Source organism: Chlamydotis macqueenii, chromosome 4, assembly GCF_036417535.1.
Source record: "Chlamydotis macqueenii isolate bChlMac1 chromosome 4, bChlMac1.mat, whole genome shotgun sequence".
NCBI lineage: Eukaryota > Metazoa > Chordata > Aves > Otidiformes > Otididae > Chlamydotis > Chlamydotis macqueenii.
Window position 1 is genome coordinate 31,081,754 of NC_141559.1, and position 24,412 is coordinate 31,106,165.

Sequence of the window (24,412 nt, forward strand, 5' to 3'; positions counted from 1 at the left end):
ATTTAGCTTCATGACTCCTCCGTACCAATTGCACATACAAGGGAAGTAACAGGTTTCAGGTGAAAGTGGGAAGCAATACCACATTTGTTTGAAATGAGGGAAAGAGCATGTAAAAAAGTTAAAATCCTGAAAGAGGAAGTGGCAGAAAACCAGCACAGCTCAAATACAAGAAAAACACTGCAACATTTTCAGCTGTGAAGGACAGACTAAATGGTTTGTCCTAATGAAACAAAGGGGCTTATCTGCCTGTTACAGCACAGATACACTGTACTCCCAGGGAATATCTCCAGGTGAGCTTTTGTTACGGCATGCTGACACACGAGCAATTCAAACACACCATGAACTCCTGACGACACAATTTTTCCATTTTGATGCCTAAGACTGTAACCTGACCATCTAAAACTCACCTTTCAGCCTCATCCTTACTAAGGCAATCTGAAATCCAACATTAAACCCCTTCTAGAGCCAATGCCCAGTGACCAATTCTATACATTGGAAAACAAAGGAAGGATTTTAAGTCACCTCCCTCCCCTCCATGCACACATCCATTTTTTCTCTCTCATCTTCAGAAAAAAAAAAAAAAAGTCACCTACCTATCAGAAATCTGTGTTTTCCCATCCAACCGAATATATCTATGTTGACGATATCTTAGGAAAACTTCCAAGATATCCAGCACCATAGTAAACTGGCTGAACAATACAACTCTGTCACCCTGGAAATGACAAAGCAAAAGAGAAGTTTAAAACTTGTCAATTGCAGACAAAAAAAAACTACAGAAATGCTTCAGTGGTGCAAATAAGTGATTTTACTTTGACCGAGTCCTGTTTTCCAAAGTAAAACACTCAGCTGAAATTCATCAAGTCAGGACTGACTTTCTGTCAACAGATCCAGTATTTCTGCTGCATTAAACCACCTTTTGTCAGTGCAGGAATTTTTTAGTTACTCTGGACTCAGGTGACTCAAGCAATCTAGAAATCACATGGCATAGCCCTCCATACCTTGAGAAAGGAGCGTTAACTTGAGCCGAGTATTCTGAAACTCGGAAAAATGGGAAAGCTTCTTTCAGCTGTCTCTAAAGCAATGCGTGTAGGCAGGACTGTAAACTTACCTTAAAAGCTGTAAGTCTTGCTTTACAGTACTGCATATGCACTAAATCACATTGTAATACTACACAGAAAAGCAACTAGGCTGCGTATACAGGTAGCAGGCATTAATTTAATCAGCTAATTTATTGCCACCCTAAAAGACAGAGAGGAAAAGATGTTTCAGCAATCTGTAGTACCAACCTTCTCTTTAAGGTCAGAAAGAATGCGTTCCAGTGCTCTGAACTTTCCAGAATCCAAGATCTGTTCCAGGTCTAACTGGAAGCAGCCAACATGAAAATATTGCTTACAAAGCAAATGCAGCTCAAAATCTGTCATCACTGTCATATCTTCAAAGATGAGGTCAGGGTCAGCATCGTAATGTGTGGGTTCCTGGTAGCAAAAATGAAGGGAAACAATGCAATACACAATCTCACCAGACAGACAAGAAAAAACTAAAACCACCACAGTACAACATCCCAAATTTCTGAAGGAAAAAGATAGCACAACTAGACATGGACAAATGCCAGAGCGTGGCTCATGCAAGAAACAAAAGGTGAACTCTGCATCCTCAGGTTTATAGTAGAGGATCATTCCTTCACAATTTAGCTTTTACAAGAACTTGTCCTACCAAAAACTACAAAGTATATGCTCAGCCTCCACAGCAATTACCTAGTTCCCATCAAGCCCTATGACCTTTTACCCCTGTGTAAGACCTCTTCCCCTGAAGACACATTCCCTAAAAGGGAGGTCCAATCCTTGGAGACATGGTAGAAGACATGGGAAGCCTAGCCCAAGATGTGGGGTGGGTAGAGGGATGTCACGCCTGGAAGAAAGAGGAAAAGAAAAGCCACATCTGGAGAGTACGATGGTATGAGTAGGAACAAAAAAGGACAAAAATCCTTCATAAACCAATGGGTCACTTCTTCCCTTCCCCCCAACCTTGACTGGCTTTATTTTCAAACACAGCTGAAGATATTCAAAGCCAGCTGCAACTTCCTTAGAGCACCAGCTGCGCATTCAGATTTTTTTTTTCATATACTTTAGGAAGAAGCAACAGTTTCCCCCAAACTCCACAGCATTCACTTCAGTCCAATTACCAAAAAAAAACCAAACAAACAAAAAAAAAAAACAAAACCTCAACAGTTCAATACTTATGCCTTCCCTGTTTTAGTTCAAGACAGCCTAGATTTCTTGCTACTCAGAAAATACTGGTAAACTCGTATGCCTACCCAAGATTTTTTTCATAAGTACTTTGGTTTTCCATTTTGATGTGGACTTGATTACAGGACTGGATGGATGCACAGAAGTAAAAAGCAGCAACAATGAGTTAAGTTTTGCAAAGACACACTTTTGACTAGAGCACTTCAAATAAATAGTTTTTTTTTAAAAAAAAATCTATTTAAGTTGCATTAAAAGTTCTGAGAAATTAAGGATCGCTTCTGAATGTCATCAACTTACCCTGAGCATACGCACGGACATTTTCCTGAGCTTGTCAGCTGTGTAATACTGACGATGCAAGAGAGGGTGATTAGCCATTTTCCTAAGTTGCATCATCACATTTCCCATATCAGAGTGTTTCTCTGTAAACAAAGAAATAAGGTCTATTCAGAAGTAGTACAGAGATGCCTACCTGACACGTCTTTATCTCTCAGGAGAACTTTGTTCAGAAGAACTGAATTTGACATTTCATCCGCTACCTGAACTTGGGAAGAATTCCTAGAAAGGATACAGTCAATTTATGAGTATCAGACATTTCCACAAAGCAAAGGCTTTGTAGTCACAGTCGACACGTGTCTGGGCGCGAAAAAAAATCCAGCAAAAGGAAACGAGACTCTCACATACCATCACTGTTAACAGTTTTCTTGAGCTTGTATAAGAGATCACAGTATAGCTGTTCCTGTTTCTCAGACATGGCACATAATTCAATGATATCTTTTTTGGGAGGTAGTTGTTTAAGGACCTGACAAAACAAAAACACACCGGGTAGAAATCACACTGTAGCAAATGGTCAGTAATTCTGTACTCTCTTACAAGCCTGCTTTTCAGTGACTCTCTTCATTCTCCCCATCTCAACTCCTTTAACTGGCTGCAACTCTGCTAAGTGAGTCAGCAGCTGGACTTATTCAGAACTTGACTGGGATTATACATCACCCCCCCATCAAGTAACATGGTCTGCACTCTCCAAAACTGCACAAAATAACAATACATGCAATACCTGGAACCTACTCCCCTGCTAGAGAGATAGCGTCTTCAAGCCACTGACCACTTGGAAACAGAAGGAAAACAGAAACTCTTTCTCTGATGACTATTAAGTTTTCCCTTTCTTGTATGTATGTGATTCTAAATAGAAGAATTTAAATAGCTTTTGGATTTTAGAAAGGAAAAGAAACACTTGCATGATAACAAAGGAACTTAAAACGCACATTTCTCGTCATAGATATCTATAGATATAAAAATACATACATGCACATTCACTGCCTTAATTCTTTCAGTTAAAATAAAATGTCAGTACTACACAGTCACAAATATTTTTGTGCTTTATGTTGAGGATTTCTCACTTCTCCTTGCTTAGCAGTGCACCAAATCATCTTCTGCTGATCTTTCCTAACTAAAATTCCCAACCGTAAATAGTCAGCAAATCATAAGCACCAAAACCCAAACTTAAAGCAGCAGGTCACATTTGCACTTGCAAACTCCTGAAACGTGAAAGGTGGCTCCAGTTTCTTGCTCTTCCTGGATAAAGAGCTAAACCTAGCTCTGAAAAAAAAAGACCTTAAATTCTACTGTTAGTCTCAAAGCTTATCATGCTTTTTGACAGTATGAAATCATTATTTTAAAGATAAAACAGTACCTCATCTTTTACTCTCCTCAAGATGAATGGTCTTATTATCTGCTTTGCATGCGCAATCCTCTCCTTTTCATATAGGCTTTGTTCTTCAGCACTCTTCTAAGAAAAACATTGCAAGAATTCAGGTACAGTGTCAAGTTTTCAGCTGTAACAACGCTACCTTAACTCTTCTAACTGGATGAAAAACCCAGCCAGAACAGACACATCTATCAGGACCATTAGTATTCTGAGATACTCTCTTACAACATATTCTTCCTTTCAATGGTTTATTTCATGGTTTCATTTTCTATATTTTCATAATGACATTACCTGGTTCCCTAAGACACCAACAAAAGAGAAGTTATGGAACAACAGCAGTGTTACCAAGGAAAAAAAAAAAAAAGAAAAATTTTCAAGAATAAAATACATAAATACATAATACTTACTGTTTTTGAAGAGAACATCCTTCGGATTTCACACCCGCTTCTGCTGAACATACGTGGCATGACAAAATTCAAGAGGGACATCAACTCCAACAGATTATTTTGAACCGGAGTCCCTGTTAGCAGTAAGCGATTCTTTGCCTGTTTGTCCAAAGCGGAGAACAGCAGTGAGAAACACTAGTCAAACACGTTAAAAATTAATATTGCCAGAAACAACACAGCTCTGGAGAAGTGAGAAAATGAGCTTGGTTTAACTTATAACTATTTAAACTGAATACATACTTAGATCTCATGGAATAATTTCCTGGTTAAGTCAACAAAACGGTTTACAGATCTGTGGGGAACTGAGCATCTATCAATTTAAGGAGCCAAATCCAGATGTGAGAAAAGCCTTCCTGGCTCTACTAGCTTTTCTTGTTTGCTTTGTTTCGTTTTGGTTTTTGGTTTTTTTTGTTTGTTTGTTTGTTTTTAATAAATCAATGTGCTAATTGTTGCTCCCCTATCTTTCCTAGTGTCATACAGAACTTATGCACGCGTTTTGAATTGCAAGTACCAGCCATAGTTTAATAGCTTAAAGATCAGCTCCTTCAAAAGGCTTTTGATGAAAATATGATCTTGAAAAAGAAGTCATCCTAAGCGATCATAAGTATATTATTATTGTACAAATACTGCAGTGTTAAATCACAATAATCAGAGAAAAAGCTGTACTCAAATGTTCTCTTTTTCCAAATGCTGCTGACTCAGGCCACAAGCTACAAGAAAAAAAAACGGTTTTAAAGCCAGCTTTTCTTGCACAGTCCTATCAGAGTGGGTCTTTAAATACTACAGTGTTTCAGCAGAAGTCCTCAGAATAGCATTTCTACAATCTTTACTACGGTAGCATGAAACTGGAAAACTGCTTAATACAGAAACTGAACCACTACCATCACTGCAACGGTGCTATAGGAAATGTATCACATTTCTTTGAGAGCTTGTCTCCATGAAAGAGTTCCCCCCACAACATCCACTCCTAAGACCACACCAACACTTCTATCCACTTGCATACTGTAGTTTCTGGAACATTATGTGGAGATGAACTTTACAGGTAATACTCCATTTTCTCCCAGCCCAAGGCTACGAAACAGAAAAAACAGGAGTTGTCCCTTCGAACCCAACAATAACTAAACTTCTTACATTAATTGTCATAAGGTAGTGGTAGCGTACAGAGCTCATGTTCTTGAGCATATGACCTTCATCAAAAATGGCATAGTTAAGCTTCAATCTGCGAAACATTGCTCGATCATCTGGGCTGCTAATTGCACAATTGTATCTGTCAGAGGGAGAGACCATAAAGGAAATATTAAATGCCAATTAACAAGAACATACTGGTATCACAGTCAAATTAAATTCTCTAAAATGGTTAAGAGTTACGGAGAGAACACATGAGGGGTAGTAAGTAAAGCTGCCTAGGAGTAACCAATCAGAACACAGTTTACTTCTGGCAAATAACGACACTTTACTTGACAAGCCAGTGCTCTCAGTAACACTTTCCAAAAAACTGTGCAAACCCATCACAAAGTAGCACGTATTATGTAATTAATAGATAATATCTAAAGACTCTGTTGCACATTAATAAAACCCTAGTTAACCATTACCTGAAACCAAAAATCAGTTCCTTTCCCATCTCACCAAATCCATTGTTGGTTTGTTGTACCGCTAGAGGCCAGTAGGAGCAAACTAAACCTCACCTCTGATGTACTTGCTGTACTTACGTAGTTATAATCACATTGAAATCGATAACTTTATTAAGAATGTCCATCCTGAGATATTGCCTGTCTTCTTGAGAGCCTACAAAAGGACAAAACGTGACATGAGTACAGTTACCTATATTTCTACATATACATATAGAAATTAAGACAGGACACAGAAATACATTCAGCAATAAAGAGGTGTATTGAAAACAACTGTCTCAAAACAATGCTGCCATGAGCAAGTCATCTTTCCTTAGGCTGACCGTGCAAGCAACTGCATTACTGGATTAATTTCTAAGTTAGATTCCTCACCGTAGTATAAAAGGACGTTCAGTTTGGGACACCACAGATTAACTTCTCTTATCCAGTTATCTGTAAGACATCATTAAAACAAAACTCAAGTCATTTACACTTTATTATGTCTTACATAACTTCAGACACACCTCAGCATTAAATCAAACAGCCGATTTTAAAGCCAGTCCCTTCAATTCTCCTGAAGGGGAGAAACTGTCTGTCTAAATGCTGGAAAACTGGTAATATTCAGGGAAATTAAACAACCCACAACTGGGCCTTAAGCGACTCCTGCTTAACCAGGTTGCCCTCTGAACTCCTACAGAAACAGACCCTGCATGGTCTGTAACCACCGCGTACGAACGCTTGACTTCTCAGCCTCATTTCTTCCCTAAGCAGTTAATTCCTCAGCAAGCACATCACTTCCTTTGTCAGTGTTCCCTGGTGCCTCTGGGAGCAGGCAAGGAAGCCTGACAATTCATCCCAGCTCCAGCTGTGCAGCCAGCAGAGCAGCCACCAGCAAGGTTACCAGGCCCAAGGGGAAGCTGCTTGACAGCCAACACAAATGCTGACCCCAAACCACAGCAGAAGAGGGGCTCTGGTAAAGGCCGCTTGACCCAGGCTGGACCCAGATCAGGGCTGGGGAGACGCCTCCAGGAAAGTGTCAGGAAAGCTGCAGGTAGACCGCACTTCCCAGGCATCCTCGTGCTGGATGGCTTGCGCCAACCTGTCTCTACCATTCACGAGAAACTTTTGAAGCCGAAAAAAGGTATTTTATATTAAAAGTAGCGTTTTCTTTCAAAATTAAACTTGCTACTTTCTCCTTTCTGTCATCATTCAACAAAAGCAAATTTGACTTCACAGAGAACTCATTTCTGCTCAAACTCATCAGCTTCGCTGACAGATTTTATTCCACCGTATTCTTCCTGCTGCTCTTAATGACTGAGGTCATTAAACAATCAAAATACACAACTAAAAGACAGTCAGCCTCATCGTTTTAGGATTTTGATCTGCTTTTATAGGTTCTGTGCAGCAAAGAGGAAAGAAAAAAAGACACTGAATGTCTCAAATGCCATGAACCCTAATCCTAAGTACAGCCTGAAGACTAGGAATTTCAGCCAACATTCAGTAAGTAAAAAACCTACTTTGCTAAACAACTTCCAAGTGTAACAAGTAGCTTTATGTTTTGTGAAGCATACAGAGCATATATAAAAAAAATTCCCTGTTAGGTCTAATCAACTCAGAACAAGCATTCCTTCAATATGGTTTGCATTCCAATTCAAATTATTTAAGGAGCTGAATATCACCATAAGAAAATTTCCTCTCACAAAATGATCTTTGTTTCACAGTCTGTCCGTGGTTGTTTTTTTTTTTTAAGCAAACAAATAATTTTGAAGCTTGTAACTTACCTAATGTTGAAGCTGGTACAACTATCAAATTAGGACCCTTATTGCCCTCTTGGTAGAGATAAGCTAGAAATGCAATAGCTTGAATTGTTTTTCCTAAGCCCTAAGGGAAAACAAATCCATTTAAACAAAAGTTACACTCTGTAGAACATAGCAGTGTTTTGTACTTAAAAGACAATTACAGTGGAGTCAATGTTAACTAAACATTACAAATCTGCATAGAAACATTGTTCTGTTTAACCTCATTGTTTTACAGAAGACAGCTCCTTCTTAAGTACAATCGCAGTCAAACTCAATTATCTTTTCAGCTCAACATTTGAGCCTCAGGGATTCACCTCTTCCATTTATGAAGTTTTTCATTTTAGTTCCTCCCTCAAATCTTCTTCAAAATTTGCTTTCCTGAAGCTGTGCTGCACACAAATGATTACTTGGAAACTAATTGTCTCCTTCCATTTGAGCCAGTTGTACAAAGGATATTCCAGCTATTTCCAAAGTGGAATTTAAAATGAAAATCAGATTTTTTTTTTTAAGATACGCCTGTGTTTCTGCCAATACTCTCTTTCCTGTCTTCTGTATCACGGATTTAAAGAACTGTCTCATCTACCCCAACATACGCACCTAAGCTAGTTCTTAGAAATACCAAACATCTGGAAGTTGAGAAACACTGCCCAAGTCGAAAAAGTTTCTACTCACTTAGTTTTTTCTGTATTGTGAACTACCTGCTTTGAAACTGATGGAGAAACGTAGAAGACATGGGTTCACTATAACTAAATGCTGGACAAGTCGAATGAATTATGTGTATGCGCAAGGAGCTATTAAAATGGTTTGAGGATAATCTCTTGTGGTAGGAATTGCTCCCACTGTACCAGAAGACACTGTCTGACTTGTAATTATCAGTGTCCCTGAATCTTTGGCTACCTTTGACTTTCAAATTGAAAGGAAGAGCTCAGCACCTTCTAAACACTTGGAGAAACCATTTGCAATTCAAATTATATTAGCTAGAACAAGTTACTTATAATCTGCATAGGGTTTCTAAAAAACCAAAAGAATTTCACAAAGTCATTTTTGCAAAACTTTTAACGATTCTTAAATAATCAGTTTTACACTTACCATTTCGTCGGCCAATATGCCGTTCAATTCGTGTTTATGCAGCAGTGCTAACCAGTTCAAACCGATCTTCTGATATGGCTTGAGTTCCAAACTGTGAAGAAATCAAGCTTGATGTGTTACCACCTTTTATTTGTCTCCCTGTGAAACACAACTTTACACTTACGTTAACCAGAGAACAGTAAGTTTGACATTGCCTACATTTTAAGGCACTCCCGATCTCCTTGCGTAGTCAAAAACACAAACTTTAATCAGTCACCTCAATACAAAAGAGCATCTCGGAACTTTCCAAGTAGTTTATCTGAATTTTCATATAGCTTAAACAAATGTTACAATAAATACTTTGCTTCTAAAATCAGTGATCCACAGCCAGTAAAAAGCAGTTACACAACTGCTAATTTTTACAATACACACAAAAAATTAAGTGGCATTTAGCAGCTGCATCATTAAGCTTGCTCTGTTGCACAGTTACTGGTGGTGTCGGCACCAAACAAAAACCAAACGCACACCACCCACAGAACGCACTCAACAGCAAGTCATCTAGTTCAGCACTTTTTGCCAAAGAAGAAACATCACCGATAAACTCCCTCCAAACAGTTCCCTCTTCCTCTCAGGTTTTATTTTGACACAGCTGAAAATCCTTTTGCTATTTACCACTAACAGCCTCCCAGTCCAATACAGGGTGCCACTCCGGCCATTCCCACTTCACCCCTGTGCTTCCTAACCCTTACGATAACGCCCTTCACCACGCTCCTAAGCTCTCTCCTTATTTCAAATGTCCACTTGGAGAAACTCACCAATGCACCTCCCTGAAATAAATCCTTCCTCTCAACACATCCCCAGTGCCCCTCCCCCTGGATACACAGCTCCAGATCCTTTTGTACGTCTGAGCTTCCTGACCGAGGTCTTCAGTCCAGCTGACAAACTTTACAAGTTTGCTGAGACTCATTTCCATTTGGCATCTTTGAAATATGAAGTCCTCCATTACAGAAGTAATTTTGCTTGGCCTTTTCTTTGAAATAAGTTGACAACTCATGATCCCATCATTCACGGTAGCCAGATCTACATTCACCAAAAACTGGAGCAAGTAGAACGAGGTATTGAGCACTGTTGTATCTTTTTGGTTTTATGTTCTTACCCTCCTCACCAGCTTTCCTGACACACTTAAAAACAGCTGTTAGATTCCCTGGTGTTGCACACCATTATCTAGCTCACTGAGAGCTGCTAAGTGTCAAACACTTGGAATGCTGCTTTCGGAGACTCCAGTTTTGAAAACCACAATCTTCCAGTGTGCTTCATTATTTGACCCTCTTGTGAGCATAAGAAAGGGAAACATACCTCTGATTCAGAATGGAGGGCTGCTCTATGTTCCACTCACACTCTCCATCTTCGGTAATCCTGGTTACTTGTTCTGTCAGTTTATTTGAAATGTCTTCACATTCATTCATGAGCTTTAAAACCACATCCCTCTCCTTCAGCAGTGTCCTGCAGTCCCACAGTATGTCTTCTGACAAACCAGTAGTCTTAGTCATTTTTGTAAACTGCAATATAATAATTAAAAAATACCATGAACATTGGTAACAGCAGCAAAGGTGCTACAGTGAAAATCCACAGCTGCTGCAGGCAGCGAGTAATTCAAGTAGCAGAGAGCAACAGCATCCAAATCTCCTCTCGAAACAAAAATGGCACATGGCAATGCAAACTGGACTTAGGCAGACTGTAAAAACCAAAAAAATTAAGGGATAAGAAGTTTCCCAGAACTATGTCACGTTTTTTTTGTGGTCACCAAGTACTGACAGGCCCAAAAGACCACCCAGAACTGGTTCATTCTTTTCAGTTCTTCACATTTCAGTGAAGCAGGATAATTCTTCCACCTGAACTCTTTTTTCTTGCAATGAACCCAGCCTCCTGTGAAAATCTATGAAACACAAACTTACACAAATCTACCAGGTCATTAGCACCCGCTGATGCATTTTCATGGGCAGGACCGTTACCCTGACAAGGGTTTAGCACAAGTCAGTTTCTCCATTTTTTTGCATTTGCGCTTTTCAAGTCAGTATTATCCTCATCTTACAGAGGGACAAACAAGATAAAACACACAAGTACATTTTCTAAATAGCATAGCAAACAAACTGGCAGAGGATAACTCAAGATATCAGAATCTCAATGTAAACACAAACTAACACAAGGCCTGTCCCTCACTCCGGAGTGCACCTGCTTTACAAAGACGAAGCACACCAGTGTTTGAATCAAAAGCGTGCAGCTGAGCCACGTGGACAGCCCACGTGCAGTATCGCCGTGGCTCCCTTTCCCACAATAGGGTATCCTCTCCTACCTTGGCTGAGAAGAGATCTTTAAGTGCTGCAACTGCTCCGCCACCACCTCCTCATCTCCTCAAAACACCTTCCCGCCTTGACCAAGGCTAACTTCCTCTGCTGCTTTGTACTCTGAGTCTACTACTAAGAGCAGAGGTTGCTTCACTCATGCTTGCTAGAAGATGCATCTCATCTAGCATAATTTTTTCTGAAATAATAGCTCCATGTCATAATCCTTCCTACATCAACCAGAAAAACACGCTTTCTCCCAGAGCTCTTGATCTCTTTGTTGTTGTGAGAACTGCTACTCACCAGCCTCCTTCTCACAACCCTGTGCCAGCCACAGAACTACCACGTGACACGGTGTCTTTAATTAAAACTTAAATGTTCCTCTTTTTTTCCTTTTAAACTATAAAGCATTATTAATTTTGACAGAGAAGCATTACTTTCTCAAGTCCACACTAGTTACTTTATATTTGCTTCCTCTAAACTTTGTATCTTCACTACAATATGGACATTCTCCATTTTAGAGCCAAGAAGCCTCAAGCTGTGCCAAAATAGCGCCTTTAGGTCCATTAGCTTCTCCTGAATTTGATGTAGGGCCACCTGCTGAAAGTGTAAAACCTCCTAGTAAACTTATTTCTGCAGTAACTGGGGTCGTATTGGTAATTATCCTGTTTTCATGCATATTTATGCATAAAAATATGTCACTGTAAAGAACAGCTATCTTCCTTTTTATTCACGGGTTTAAAGAATTGAAGAATACAAGATCCTTTGGATTTGCCATTCTTTTGTTAAAACAGAAGTGGTTTCCACACAGATTCTTCTGAATTTTAAATCAGGCATCTGTTAAAATTTAGCACAAGACTTCACAAGCATATATTCTCCTAGAATCCCTTACTTTTAAAAACAGAGCTCTTATGATCCAGCTATTTCATGCTAAATAATTGATCAATATTGCCACATTGCAGAGTAAAAGCAAACTCTGTTAAGCTGAAGTGTACAAGCAGGCTAAACTTTGACTCCAAAAAACAAACAAACAAACAAAACCAGTGATGCCCTCTACTGACAGCCTGCCATTACAGTTTTGGGGGTTTGGGTTTGTTTGTGGTTTTGTTCTACTTTAAAAAAAACTCAGAAAGTTTACCAACACTCATAGGTTAAATCAGGCTAAGGCACACACGTCAACACTTGCAAAGATGTTTTCTAAATAGACACCTCTGTTTAGAAATAAAAAGACAGGTAAAGACCATGGTTTTTAATATAGGCAATTAAACATTTCAATGTTTGTTTTGATGCCTAAAGCTTTGGTTGGCATGAATATAAATCCTGTAAGCTATAGATTAAGGTGTGGAGAATGAAGCCATCTGTTACTAACGGGAGCTGTGTTGTTTCACATCAGCACGTTAACATTCATCTCCAAGTTACAACAAGACAAATTTTAGCCACTGGTTTACATGCGAAACACACGATGTTACCCTGTCCTGCAGAACACAAAGCAGATCCTCGGGTAGCCTTTGGTTTCCTAGAGGTTCCGACATCCTCTCAGGTTCCTTTTTTTCCAACAAAGCCCAAAAATGTGAGACCATCACAGACAAGTGAACCCATGAGCTTCCACAGCAGGCTTTGAAGGGAGGCTCACTGGAGTCGCAGGCTGCCGCAGTGCCCCACAGCGCAGAACCGCCATGCTCTGCTCAGGCTTGCGTTACACCGCTTGGAGGTGATTTAGGATTTTGCTTTTCTGCTTAAGGGTGAAAGTCAGCCCCAACCTTGATCAGCAAACCCAAGTTCCACTTCAAGCAGCCCCCATTTCTAACCTGATGCATTTGCCGCTTCCCTTCAGTTTGCTTTGGTGCAAGGGGCTTCTGGATTTCCTGGGAGTTTGCGTTGTGTAGCAGTTTGTACGTGTGCAGCCAAACAAAGTGAGAGAGGATAAAAGAGCCGAAGCTACCCACCCCTGAGTTTGTATCTCCTAGCTCGTACACTATTGCAGTATACAGAATATGATGGACAAGTCAGTCCATCTTTGACTGTTCTCAGTTCTCCCATTCCCCCAAAAGTGACAAGCTAAATACACACTATGTCAGAATCTCTATGTAGCATTTTGCATCAGTTTAACTTGCGTGTACTCCTTAAGAATTTGTAATTTTAAATAACAATCAACACCGTTTAATTCACACAAAGCCTTTAAATACGGAAAGAGATGGCTTATTTTGTGGCAGAATAATACCATAAATGAGGGAAATGAGGGGGATGTATCTCTAACAGCTGTCGGTTTACTAACACGTCTATCCCGAGGAGGTGCAGAGCATGAACCTTGGGTCACTGAGCTACTGGATCTTTATAAACAAATAAACCCACATTGATACAAAACATCTGCTAAAAATTGCTGCAAACTACTACTCCGGGCAAGTATTCACAATACCACATAAACATCTGGCTGCTGACAGCAGCAATCTTTAAGAAAGACAAATTTTGAACGCAAACAGGCCCATGCAGCTTTTCTTCTGTGGAATATTTTACACAGAGAAAATGAGAACAGCCCTGTAGCAAATATTTCCGCAAAGAATTAAGCTCAGGCAAAATCCAACAAGTTTAGAAAGGAAAAGCTGTATGACAGATGTTCTGTGAGAAGCCAAAGGCTTGGGGCAAAACGAATTTCTTTTGCAGCATACCTGCACTTTGTATTTTTTTCAGGCATCCTCCTCTTGTCTCCCCCCGCCTTGCAACACAACGTACAAAGACCATTTCGTTTTGCTTAAAAATCTGTTTAGTATCTCTTACTGTTTTGTGGTAAAACATTTTGCACACCAAATAAGAAGTGTTAATTGTTTTACACATATTGAAGAAGTTCTATCCTGCTCTGAAAAAACACAAGCGGGTCTTGCATACATCAGCAGGGGAGGTTTCAGAACACCCACTGATGGAAAAACATACCAAAGTACTCTGTAAGAGAGCCTATGCGCAGTTATTGCTTTAAAAGCCAAAGCATTAATAAACGAAACCAAGAAAGTCTGCTGCAATGCCCTTCAGATTTCTTTCCAGGACACTGCTCTTACCAGGTCTGATGTCTCGCAGTTCATTGAAACTGCATGAAATGTGAAGGCAACAAACCAACCGCGGGAAACATTTGAAAGTAACATCCCAGTGACAGCAGATCATCTACTTACCAAGAAATATCATTTTCCCTTCTGTTGTGGATTGTGGTTTAGCCTTCTGGTGCTTTACCTTTCAGTAACAGAAGCACAGCAGCTCGCTCCACTGAAAAGATGGCTGCACTGTTCAGCTAGCAACACCACGCTACAGACTAAGCTGCAGTAGATTAAAAGAACAAATACACACACACGCAAAAGACGACGACCGTTTCTTGTATGCAACTGAAAACATCCATGCTGGCACCTTCAGTCATGGAGCCACCCTGGAAGCTGCTGCTGCTGGTGCTGCTGTTCAAGTGTCTGCAGCAAAGGTTCTGCCACATTCCTGCCTCCTGCGTGAGTTTTCAGCTCCAAGAGCTCAGAACAGGCTAGCAAACACCCCCTTCCCAAGTGAAAGCTCTAATTTCTTCTTCTGCAGGGAAAGCAACCAACTTTCCAGGCTACCGAGTGAGTGACAGTAATGCCAGCCAATCAGCTTGAGCTTTCCAGGAATATCATCCCTCAATTCATTCACAGTCAGGTCATATGACACTATTTGAAACGCTATTGGCTTAGGAGGAACGTCGCATTTTAGCCTAAGCAGGTTAAGGCCACCCATCTAAGCCTCCCTAGGCTGAAGCCACCTTGACTCTAGGCAGGCAAGGGACAGGAAGAGAAGAATGCAGACCTACCAGAGCCTCCCAGCTGTTAAAGGGCCGGAGCGCTATTATCTTCTGAGCCTTCTTCTGAGAACACTGGGGAATCAAAGTCAGTTCGCCTGGGGAAGCGTCCTGCAGGAATCTGAGGATTTTCACTTTGTAGCCATCCTCCATCTCTTCGTCACCGCTGCTGTCGTCCTTGTCAAGAGAGCTACAGCTGTCTTCGGAACCTAAATCAATCTCCAAGTCTTCTGTTTCTCTTCGAGTACTCCAAGTGCTCCTTTTCTCTTCGTCCTTTTTCTGAAAGCCGTTCTGCTCTTCCCCAGAAGATTTCTGCTTTGGCTTCTCTTCATTATCGTCTCTCCCATTCTGGAAGCCGTTCTGCTCTTCCCCAGAAGATTTCTGCTTCGGCTTCCCTTCACTCTCGTCACTTCCGATCTTGGCGGACGTTTTGGTCCTGTCAGAAGGTTCACTTTTGCCAGGAAATTCCATGCCTATGCATGCAACATAGGAGGCAACAAGTCAATGCACACTAGTTAAGGGCAAATTAAAACCCACTGTTCTTCCAAAACAAAACCTAGAGAGATGGAAAACACAATTCTAGTATTTAATACATAACAACTCAACAGCAGGTGTTACTAAGAGAAAAGAAAAGAGGAACAAACACCATGCAAGTCTCTTTGAAACAGATAAATAGTACCAACTGTCTGCGTAAGATAAGCAATGCTAATCTGTATACTGCTCAAATAGCAGAAGGTTTTAAGGAGTTATCTTAAAATACAGGTGATCAATGCTCTGTAACATGACTGAGCTGCAGAAGCTCCAAGGTAAGAGCAGGTAGTTAAGAACTCTGATGTATTCCTGAGATGGGGTAACTGGTCCATTCCACTCAACTGCAGTCATTAATTCTGCTGACTTCACAAAACAAGCCTACTCTCACCACAAAAAAAAAAAAAAAAAAATTCATTTTAATGCATCTCAGTACAGCATTAAAGTTGGGACGACAAAAACATGCACTTGTTAAAGAAACTGAAAGAATGACGTATTTCTGACCAAAATAACCCTACTGTCTTAAAGCAAGATAGAGGTTACTTAACGAAATGTGAGCAAGTCATTTTCAGAAGTGACTTGTATGGGTTTTCCTTCCTTCTTTGGAAGAAAGCACTTACAACACTTTGTCTTCTGCCCAGACCCGGCTTGCTGCTGATTGACTCCAGCCCCAGTGTCTGCCTTCTCAGAAGCAGCGGCAGCAGCAAGAACCCGACCTCATGCACACTGATAGCTCTCTCCACTTGTAAAGAATTAAGAATACTATCCTATCCCAAGAATACTCAAATAGCTGATACAGCACAACATGACAGCTCTGTAACCCCCTGAAATGTAATCAACTCATTAAATAGTATTTAAGTTATAACTCACAGATTTACCCAAAATCACAGTTCGTGCTCCCTAACACACTTAAGGCACTGGTATTTATAAATTGGTTGCATAAATTAAGGCCTATTTCTAGTATTTTTCTCTCCCACAATATATTTAATAAGGATAAAATGACTATGGCACTTGTCATCCATGTAGTTATCGGCAATTACTGATTTACAAATTACTCCAGTCAAAAAACAAAACTTATTTTGAAACAACCAGGAGGGAAGCAGGTGTTAGCTTTGACACATTTCAAAACACATTTTAAGATAGACCTAGAGGTAATTACAACTCCTTATTTAAATCTGTATTAGCAAGGCAAAGATATTTATCTCTACTTACAGAGCAAGAGATAAAATAATCATGACACTTAAAAAAACCAGATAAATACAGTTTCCTTCTTTTATCCTCCCCATCATACTGATTTCAAGTATCGGTGCAAGTTTCTAGGCATAGTGCTGTCAGGACTGTCATTGCTGGACATCAGAAAAGATTTCTGTCACAAGTCTGCCTGTTTTATCTTGCGATAAAGCGGATTATGAATTTACCTTTACCCTCACCAACTCCTGCAAATACTATCCAGGCCTCCAGTGCTTCACGAAACACACAGTTATGTTCCTGAAGTACATCTCTCAGTCCCTAGAAAAAGATAAAAATTTTGTATTGTGGTAGGATAAGTACAATCTAAATTTCTGTGCATAAGAACATGAAGGCACTAATACTTAATTTTAACTGCACAAGGCAAAGAAAACCCCTGTAAATCAGATGATTCAAAATAAAGGAAACCAAAAGGAGAAAACCCTTCGGTTTTTCCTCACACACTCAGTTTAGGCGGAGCTGCACTCCACTTTTGGAAAGGGTAAGAGCACATATAAACAAGCTTTGCTTCCAACAACTTAAAGTGCAGTATTTTCATGTCCTGTCTAGTAGCTGAGTATCGGCAGGTACTACACTAATACAAAGCGCACAGTCTGTCTAGAGTCGTCCAGGGGAGAAGAGTGTGAGAGAGAGGGAGGGGTCATGTCCTCACAGATTTTTACAATAGGTCATCAAATTTGACTATGCCAGGCTTGTCACGGGACCACAAAAGGAGGATGAGAAGTTCCGTATAGTTCTGATTACATCCAACTGCCCTCAGTTCCAGGCAAGCTACATTCCAAAAGCAGCAACAGTGAAGACCTTTCTACCCTGGGCTCTTTCCAAGAGCACTGCTGCTGTCAGGAGTAAAGGCTGTTCCATTTGGACTATCAACAGCCACAATTTTCTTAAGAAGTCAAAACCTGATGTGCCACCAAGAGACAAGAGCTCACCTCCTTATCCAATCCAGGGAACGTATTTTGCAGCTTCTGCACAAGTATCTCTTGCCTCTGCCATTGTCTTTGGGGTTCTGACTCATCCAGCTACATTAAAAAAAAAAGAAATCTATTAGATTCAATGTAAATTACAAGCATAGAAATAGAAAAAAGACAATTGAAAAATCAAGTCTAATCAGTATCGCTGATCCTTAAACAGCTACTCTAAATGATAAAACACTTAAGACAAATCCATGTTGCAGAAGTCATTCCTCATATATAGCCAACGATCAGAATAAGACCGAAACTTTCACAAACACAGAAAATGTCTTCCGTCATGGAAGACTGGCATGCTTTCCTTCATAAGCATACACAGTGCAAAGTTACATAGCAAAATATAAATAATTTAGAACTATCTAGTTTGTATTTCTTTAAAAGAAAAGGTTACTAGTGATTCTGGATGATATTTAAGGCAGAAGATGGCAGAGTTCACAGTCAGTGGGTCAGGCTGGATTACCAAGCATGCGCTATTTAACCCACCAGAGTCTATAAACATGTCAAACGGTGTGTTTATACAAAGATTTCTGGGTACAGAACGCTGTGTCCCAGCACCATGGAGTCACATCAAAAGTTGGCACAAGTTTTCTTCAACAATAGCTTCACTGACAACTACTATCAGCCTGCAAAAAGGGAGGTTTCCTCGGAATGAGTGCCAAAACTTCTACGTGCCACAAGCTGCTGTTATGGATTCGCCACAAAGAATGACACCCGTTTCTTCACAGACCTTTGAATCAAAGTGGTTACATATCTACTTATCTCCAGCAGAGATGCCAATAGGTTTGATCACTATTGACTTTGCTGAATTATGCTGTTTGCTGGAAGAGCACAAACTAGATCACCCAGAAGCACTCCCAGTAACAGAGGACACCGTTCCTTCCCTCAGTGAGCCTGTGGTATCATTAAGAGCACAGCCACAGCAGATACAACAGCTGGTAAAGTATGCTCTAGTCTTGGGAACCAGGGGAGAAGCAAGAGCGAGAAAAAATAAATCAACCCTGCAGGTGTTCCCAGTACGATTCTCTAGTACGAATTCCAAAAACCTGTGCTTCAGCTTTATTTATCCCAATCCTTCCCCTTTTAAGCATAATGGAACTGTTAAGCACAGAAATCATACTGCCGCATGCAACCAGGTCCAGTGAAGCATTGTTTGCTAGGCTGTCTGGATAATAATTCAGCAAAGTCTCCTTTGTAACCTAACCCAGAGCTCTGGTGAGGAGGAACAAACCCAAACCCCAGCAAATCTTGCCTTCACAAAATTCACAGCTCTCCTCCAGGAAGTAGAGCAATATCCAAGTAATATTACTGCTTTTATGGAAAACTCTGCATGTTCTTCATTTTGTTCTGGCTGAGGACAGTATTTGGCTACACGTCAACACAAAGGCAGTTGCTATCCTCCATCCAGCCTCCGGTACTTACTGTAGAATTCCCTTTCTCTACCGTAAGTGGTTTCCAAGGATGTCTACTGGGATGCCTGGCAGCTGGCCTCATGACAGCACTGTAGGACTGCGTGTAAGATCTGCCAAATACCAACCTGAGTGCATCAGGATCATGACACAGTTCCTATTTATTAGCACAGGTCAAAGCAATCATTCCTTTAAATGTAATCCACTGAACAAAGGGGAGCGACTTCTAGCAGTTTCCTACAGAAGCTACCACCTTAGGCCCCCCCTCACTAACAAAACCACGACATTTCCTTTTAAAGATTTCCCTAAGTCCTAGTTTCAAATAAATACGTAAACAACATTACTCCTGCAACACTGAAGAACAGTAGCAACAGATGTTGCACTTCATCTATTTGAGGAAACACAAGCAACGACCTGATGAAGCACGGTGATCCATAGCCTGTAACTCCCACTGATGTTCACAAGGACTGAATGGTACCCAGCACCTCACATACTGCTACCGGCCGTCAGCCACTTCCAGGAAAGCCATTACCAGGCCATTCAACTAACACTAAGGAACGAGGCAGGTAATTCCATTCAGAACTGCCAAGGAGAAGAAAGTAGCAAAACCACATTCAGATGGCAAGATTTGAATTCCCTTGGATTTTCGGATAAAACACACCACGTTCACGACCACTGTCAGGTCACACCACTGCCAGTGACCAAGTCAGGCAATTCCACTTACATTAAAATGCACAGAGAGGAAAGAAAAACAGTACTTACGTAATCCACTTTGGGCTTTTTTGAGACGCGCTCCTTTGTGGTTTTGCAATCTGTGGCAGAATCTTTTAGTTTCCTTTTGCGAGAAGCAGCTTTAAAATGAATTGAGGCAGAAAAGAAGCATTACTTTTATTAAGTTCAACCCAAAACAGCAGCATCCCTCAAACCAACACTATAGTAGCTACTTACTAACTGCACAAGAATGTTTACCAGTCTGCATAACAGTTTCCTATTATTGTCCACAGATACACTGGAACTTCAAGCAAAGAAGCCGCTTGAAAGTACATGTTTATTTACCTCTAAGTTTTACTTCAGGAGTTTGGCAATTAATCAAGCAATTACCTCTCATATATAACAACTGAAATGTCTTTTTTTTAAAAAAAAACCAAACCCAACAATTGCCAAGTCCTTTACACGCAAGTTGCATAAAGGTGTATGTGTCTGTTTTTATTCAAGCTGACTGCATTTGGAAAGGTGGTATTCGATCAAGGCTGAACCTCAGTTGTGAGTTGGAATATGTACATCCCCGACAATCTGGAAATGCTGGTGACTCGTTTCTGGCTCAGGTGTAGATCAGAGAGGTTACCACCAAAGAGTTTTCAACATTAAATCCAAATGTCTGAAACAAAACTATGCATATTGAGTCAGTGATAACTAAATATCAGGGATAATCGTATGACTTGTGAATAGCTCATATGAGCCAGAGCTTTCTGAATGTCTTGCACACTTGCTTTCCAATCCAAAAGGCCGCTGGGATGATCAAAATAGTTCCGGCTGTGGAAAACTCGGTAGCCACATCTTTGCACAAAGTTTGTGCGGAAATACTTTCAAATACGTTTTCTACTAGACTTCTTCACTCTCTGACAACAGACGTGTCACATATAAATATATTTTTAAAAAAATCATTAAAACATCTCAAAGGCAGGAAAGTAAAGCATCAGCAATTCTTCCTGACATGAAGGTCAGCCAACAGGTACCAGAAAACTCTGACAAGATTTTTTCAAAGTCTACGCATTTCTACATATAGATACAAATATATACAAGAGGCACAGTTCAAAGCATCGAATGTGCCCATGGAGGGGAGACAGCTCGCCTTCACCATTCAGACCTTGACCTTTCTGCCCAAGAACCTTGTTCAAACAATATTGAACTCCAGGGCTCCAGGGTTTCAAAACTGAGAGAGGCATCTGTAATTCTTTCCACTGTTACTTGCTACTACCACTACAAAAACCTCCTCTTACTGTGCCTTCCCCAGCCATTACCAAAGAAACAGTCATTTCTGCCTGTTCAAAAAGCAGGGCACTTCAGACACACTTACATGAGGCTTCAGCTCAGAAGCACCCTCACTGATTTCATGGTTTTCGAGATGTTCAGAAAAAAAACCCTCAGAAACAACTCACAAGCAGCAGGTATTACTATAACTTCACATCTTTCTTTCACAGACATATTTTCAATGTCTCACATCTGATTTTCACACCTGTAACTCATCTGCAATGCTTCTTGTTTTAGCTGTAGACAACTACTCAATTCAAGCTATAAACACAAGTCTTTGTCATTTCTAAAATACTGAAAATTTTGAGGAAGACTCAGCCACACTTTTTTTTAGCAAAGCCATGCTTCACAAAACTGTATCTTCTCCCTCACCGCTGACACACTCAACGCTTCACAAGTAAAGCGTATCATAAACTGACATAGATAAGCAGATGTTCAGTAATGTCTCAGTTTTTAAAACGTGTCCAACATGAGGTGATTTATACCATCACTTTCAGGCATGCTTACTCCTAACTAAATATTTTAGACAACAGCTGTGATTAGTGAAAATTTTGCTGCCAAGATTTTTCTGTGGGCTCACACCGAAAGGATGTGAAACAGCATTCTTAGATCAACACAAAAACAGCCAAAAGGCACAGCCTGCATACCAGAAATCAAAGTGTTTTAGTTCAAATGCTGTGAACGGCAACAAAGTTTAAGGATATAAATCAGCTTAATTTGGTTTAGTATTAATCAAAACCCTCAAAAAGTAATCACAGTCTTCCAGTGAGGAGTTTTATAGGAGCAGCAGCACTCAGAAGTACTGTCCCTCAAAAATAGGCCAGGTTTAGTTTTCTACTGCCAGCATCCAAGAATTCCCATCTATAGAATCTGATCATGAACACAGGGATAACTTCAAAATGTTCATCTAGTTGGGTAAAAAAACCAACAACAACAAACCAAACCTAAACAAAACAGAAAAGTAACCCTTCATGAAAAGTAGCCCAATGTTTTAAAGCTTTCTGGTAATTGTTAAAAAATCTTTGAATCAGAAGATGAAAACGCGATAAATAAAACAGGAGGAATCGATTTAGCAAATAATCTTCTACGTTACAAAGGGAACAAAACGGTTTTCCCTCAGCCTCCCAGACATGCTTCCTGCTTCCAAATCCATAGGATACTGCACAAAGAGACAGATGAACCACTTAGAACAACTAAAATAATCAAGAGCAATCATAAATAGCTTTTTCCAAACCAGGAAGATTTCTCAGGAAAACCATGCACAACTGAACTGCAAACAGATGGAGACTGCTGAAACCGAGCTTTTTGTGAGGACGTTAATATTCATACCAACCTTCCACTCTTCCCACACCAACCCCAACAAATCAGTCAAAAAGATGAATCTAAGACAAGAGATTTAAACCTGGTCTTAGGCGATGTTAAGAAACAAACCCAAAGCCCAAGAATGACGACCCTTTTACATGCTTACTACTTTCTACACACTCACACATTGCATGTTGGGGTTTTTTGGTTGTTTTTGGTTGGTTGTTTCTTTTGATAACAGCATGAGACCTCATAAATTGTGATGCGGAACAAAAAAAAAAACCTAAATAAGCTCTAAGGGCTCAAATGCGTGGCTTGGGACATGTTTGGGGATTTGTATAATGTTTAGACTAACAGTTCCTATTCAGAATTGTAAGCAAGACTTGAAGTCAACCTGAAGAGAAAATTGTGATAGGCCTTGACACAAACAATAGTTGAGTGGCTACACACTCCTGTATATTTTTTCCATACCACCAGAGTTCTCACCTACTTAGAATTACTATTGCTAACCCATTACTATTTGTCTCAACTTCTGGGCAAAGACGGAACCAGCAAGAACAGAAGTCACTTAAGGACCCACATGTAAAGCAATCCTGAGCTTCACAGAACAAATTCTTTTTTTCTGTTCGGTTTTTTTTTTTAATTTATGTTCTGCATCCTTTTTTCATCTTTCCCCTTGCAAAACTTGTCATTTCAGTTTGGTGGTATTACAATGAAGAAATAACAGTGTAACTTTGAGCATATGCTTCATCACTTTTTAAATACCTCCTGACCAAGTTTACTTCACTGAACTAGCTACAGTTTCTCAAGTGTGAGGTTTGGTTTTTTGGTTGTGGGCTTTGTTTCTTTTTTTTTTTCCTTTCTTTTTTCTTAAAAATACCTTTCTCCTTGGATTCTAAATGAGGAGCTACTGCTCTATCCACTGCACGTGCTGATTTGAACAACTGCAAAAAGAAAAAAAAAAAGTCAACTACAAGGCAGTGAAATATAATTCAGTTGAACAGAGCATGACAATGATAGATCAGCGTGACTGAAATGCACTTTAAAAAACACTTGCAAAATACATGTGTTATAAAATCCAAAATCAAAATTAATAGGTACTGAATTAGCTAGACTGATCACATGAGCTGTATTTGGAAACATTTTAAGAAACATACTCTAAAAACATTTTTAATACAATCTCATTCATGATCGCTTGTCTTCCTACTTCACAAACATACCGTGCAAGTGTACTTAAAAGCTTTTTTCCAAAAACTTTTCAATGTTACTATCACAAAACCAGATCATCCAACAACCTAATTTCTTAAGTCATAAAATATCTCAAGTCATAAAATGACATCTACTCTTACGTCATATCAGTCAATTTCATGAAGGCACATGCATGAAACGTACAACAGGCCTGCAGGCTTATCTAGACTTCCTTGTGGTCCTGGACTCTTTCCCTATCCACATGTAATCACAAACCAGACCATTTGTACCAATGATTTGGATGTTGACTTTTAGAATGACATTTCAACAACCAAGAAACTTAATCACATGGGCTTTGAAAACTAAAGCTAGTGGAAACCTAGATACATGTCAGCACTGACGAGTAACCTTGCTAAAAATTTATTTTACTGTACTGAAGATACTTTCCTGCACTCAGTTACCATAATGTTACTGTACATTCTGCTGTACACTGGACAATGGCCAAGACTATCTCGGGTTCACATGACAGCATAATCAGAATAAATTACATTAACTTCAAAAGTACTCTCTTTTTCTCTCACTGTACTACAGACAGTAGTACAGCCTGGGTGAAGGCTCTGGGGAAAGACATTAGAGTGGCCTTCCAGTACCTAAAGGGGGCCTACAAGAAAGCTGGAGGGGGACTTTTGACAAGGGCATCTAGTGATAGGACAAAGGCTA

The 24,412-nt window shown here is 40.0% G+C and overlaps 1 protein-coding gene across 1 annotated transcript in view; it reads right to left on the reverse strand.

The window, feature by feature from the left end:
- The window catches only part of SMARCAD1 (SNF2 related chromatin remodeling ATPase with DExD box 1), a 28,702-nt gene that overhangs the window by 1,886 nt on the left and 2,404 nt on the right, over nucleotides 1-24,412 (reverse strand). Inside the window, exons 3-20 of the mRNA XM_086746758.1 lie at nucleotides 23,385-23,448; nucleotides 19,934-20,022; nucleotides 17,727-17,816; nucleotides 16,971-17,055; nucleotides 15,420-15,491; nucleotides 15,031-15,356; nucleotides 10,228-10,430; nucleotides 8,893-8,983; nucleotides 7,786-7,885; nucleotides 6,398-6,457; nucleotides 6,107-6,182; nucleotides 5,529-5,664; nucleotides 4,359-4,496; nucleotides 3,937-4,032; nucleotides 2,928-3,045; nucleotides 2,544-2,665; nucleotides 1,287-1,475; nucleotides 594-712 (exon numbers count right to left, since the gene is read on the reverse strand). Coding sequence (XP_086602884.1) covers nucleotides 594-712; nucleotides 1,287-1,475; nucleotides 2,544-2,665; nucleotides 2,928-3,045; nucleotides 3,937-4,032; nucleotides 4,359-4,496; nucleotides 5,529-5,664; nucleotides 6,107-6,182; nucleotides 6,398-6,457; nucleotides 7,786-7,885; nucleotides 8,893-8,983; nucleotides 10,228-10,430; nucleotides 15,031-15,356; nucleotides 15,420-15,491; nucleotides 16,971-17,055; nucleotides 17,727-17,816; nucleotides 19,934-20,022; nucleotides 23,385-23,448 — 2,174 coding nt within the window. The remainder of the gene's footprint in view (nucleotides 1-593; nucleotides 713-1,286; nucleotides 1,476-2,543; nucleotides 2,666-2,927; nucleotides 3,046-3,936; nucleotides 4,033-4,358; nucleotides 4,497-5,528; nucleotides 5,665-6,106; nucleotides 6,183-6,397; nucleotides 6,458-7,785; nucleotides 7,886-8,892; nucleotides 8,984-10,227; nucleotides 10,431-15,030; nucleotides 15,357-15,419; nucleotides 15,492-16,970; nucleotides 17,056-17,726; nucleotides 17,817-19,933; nucleotides 20,023-23,384; nucleotides 23,449-24,412) is intronic.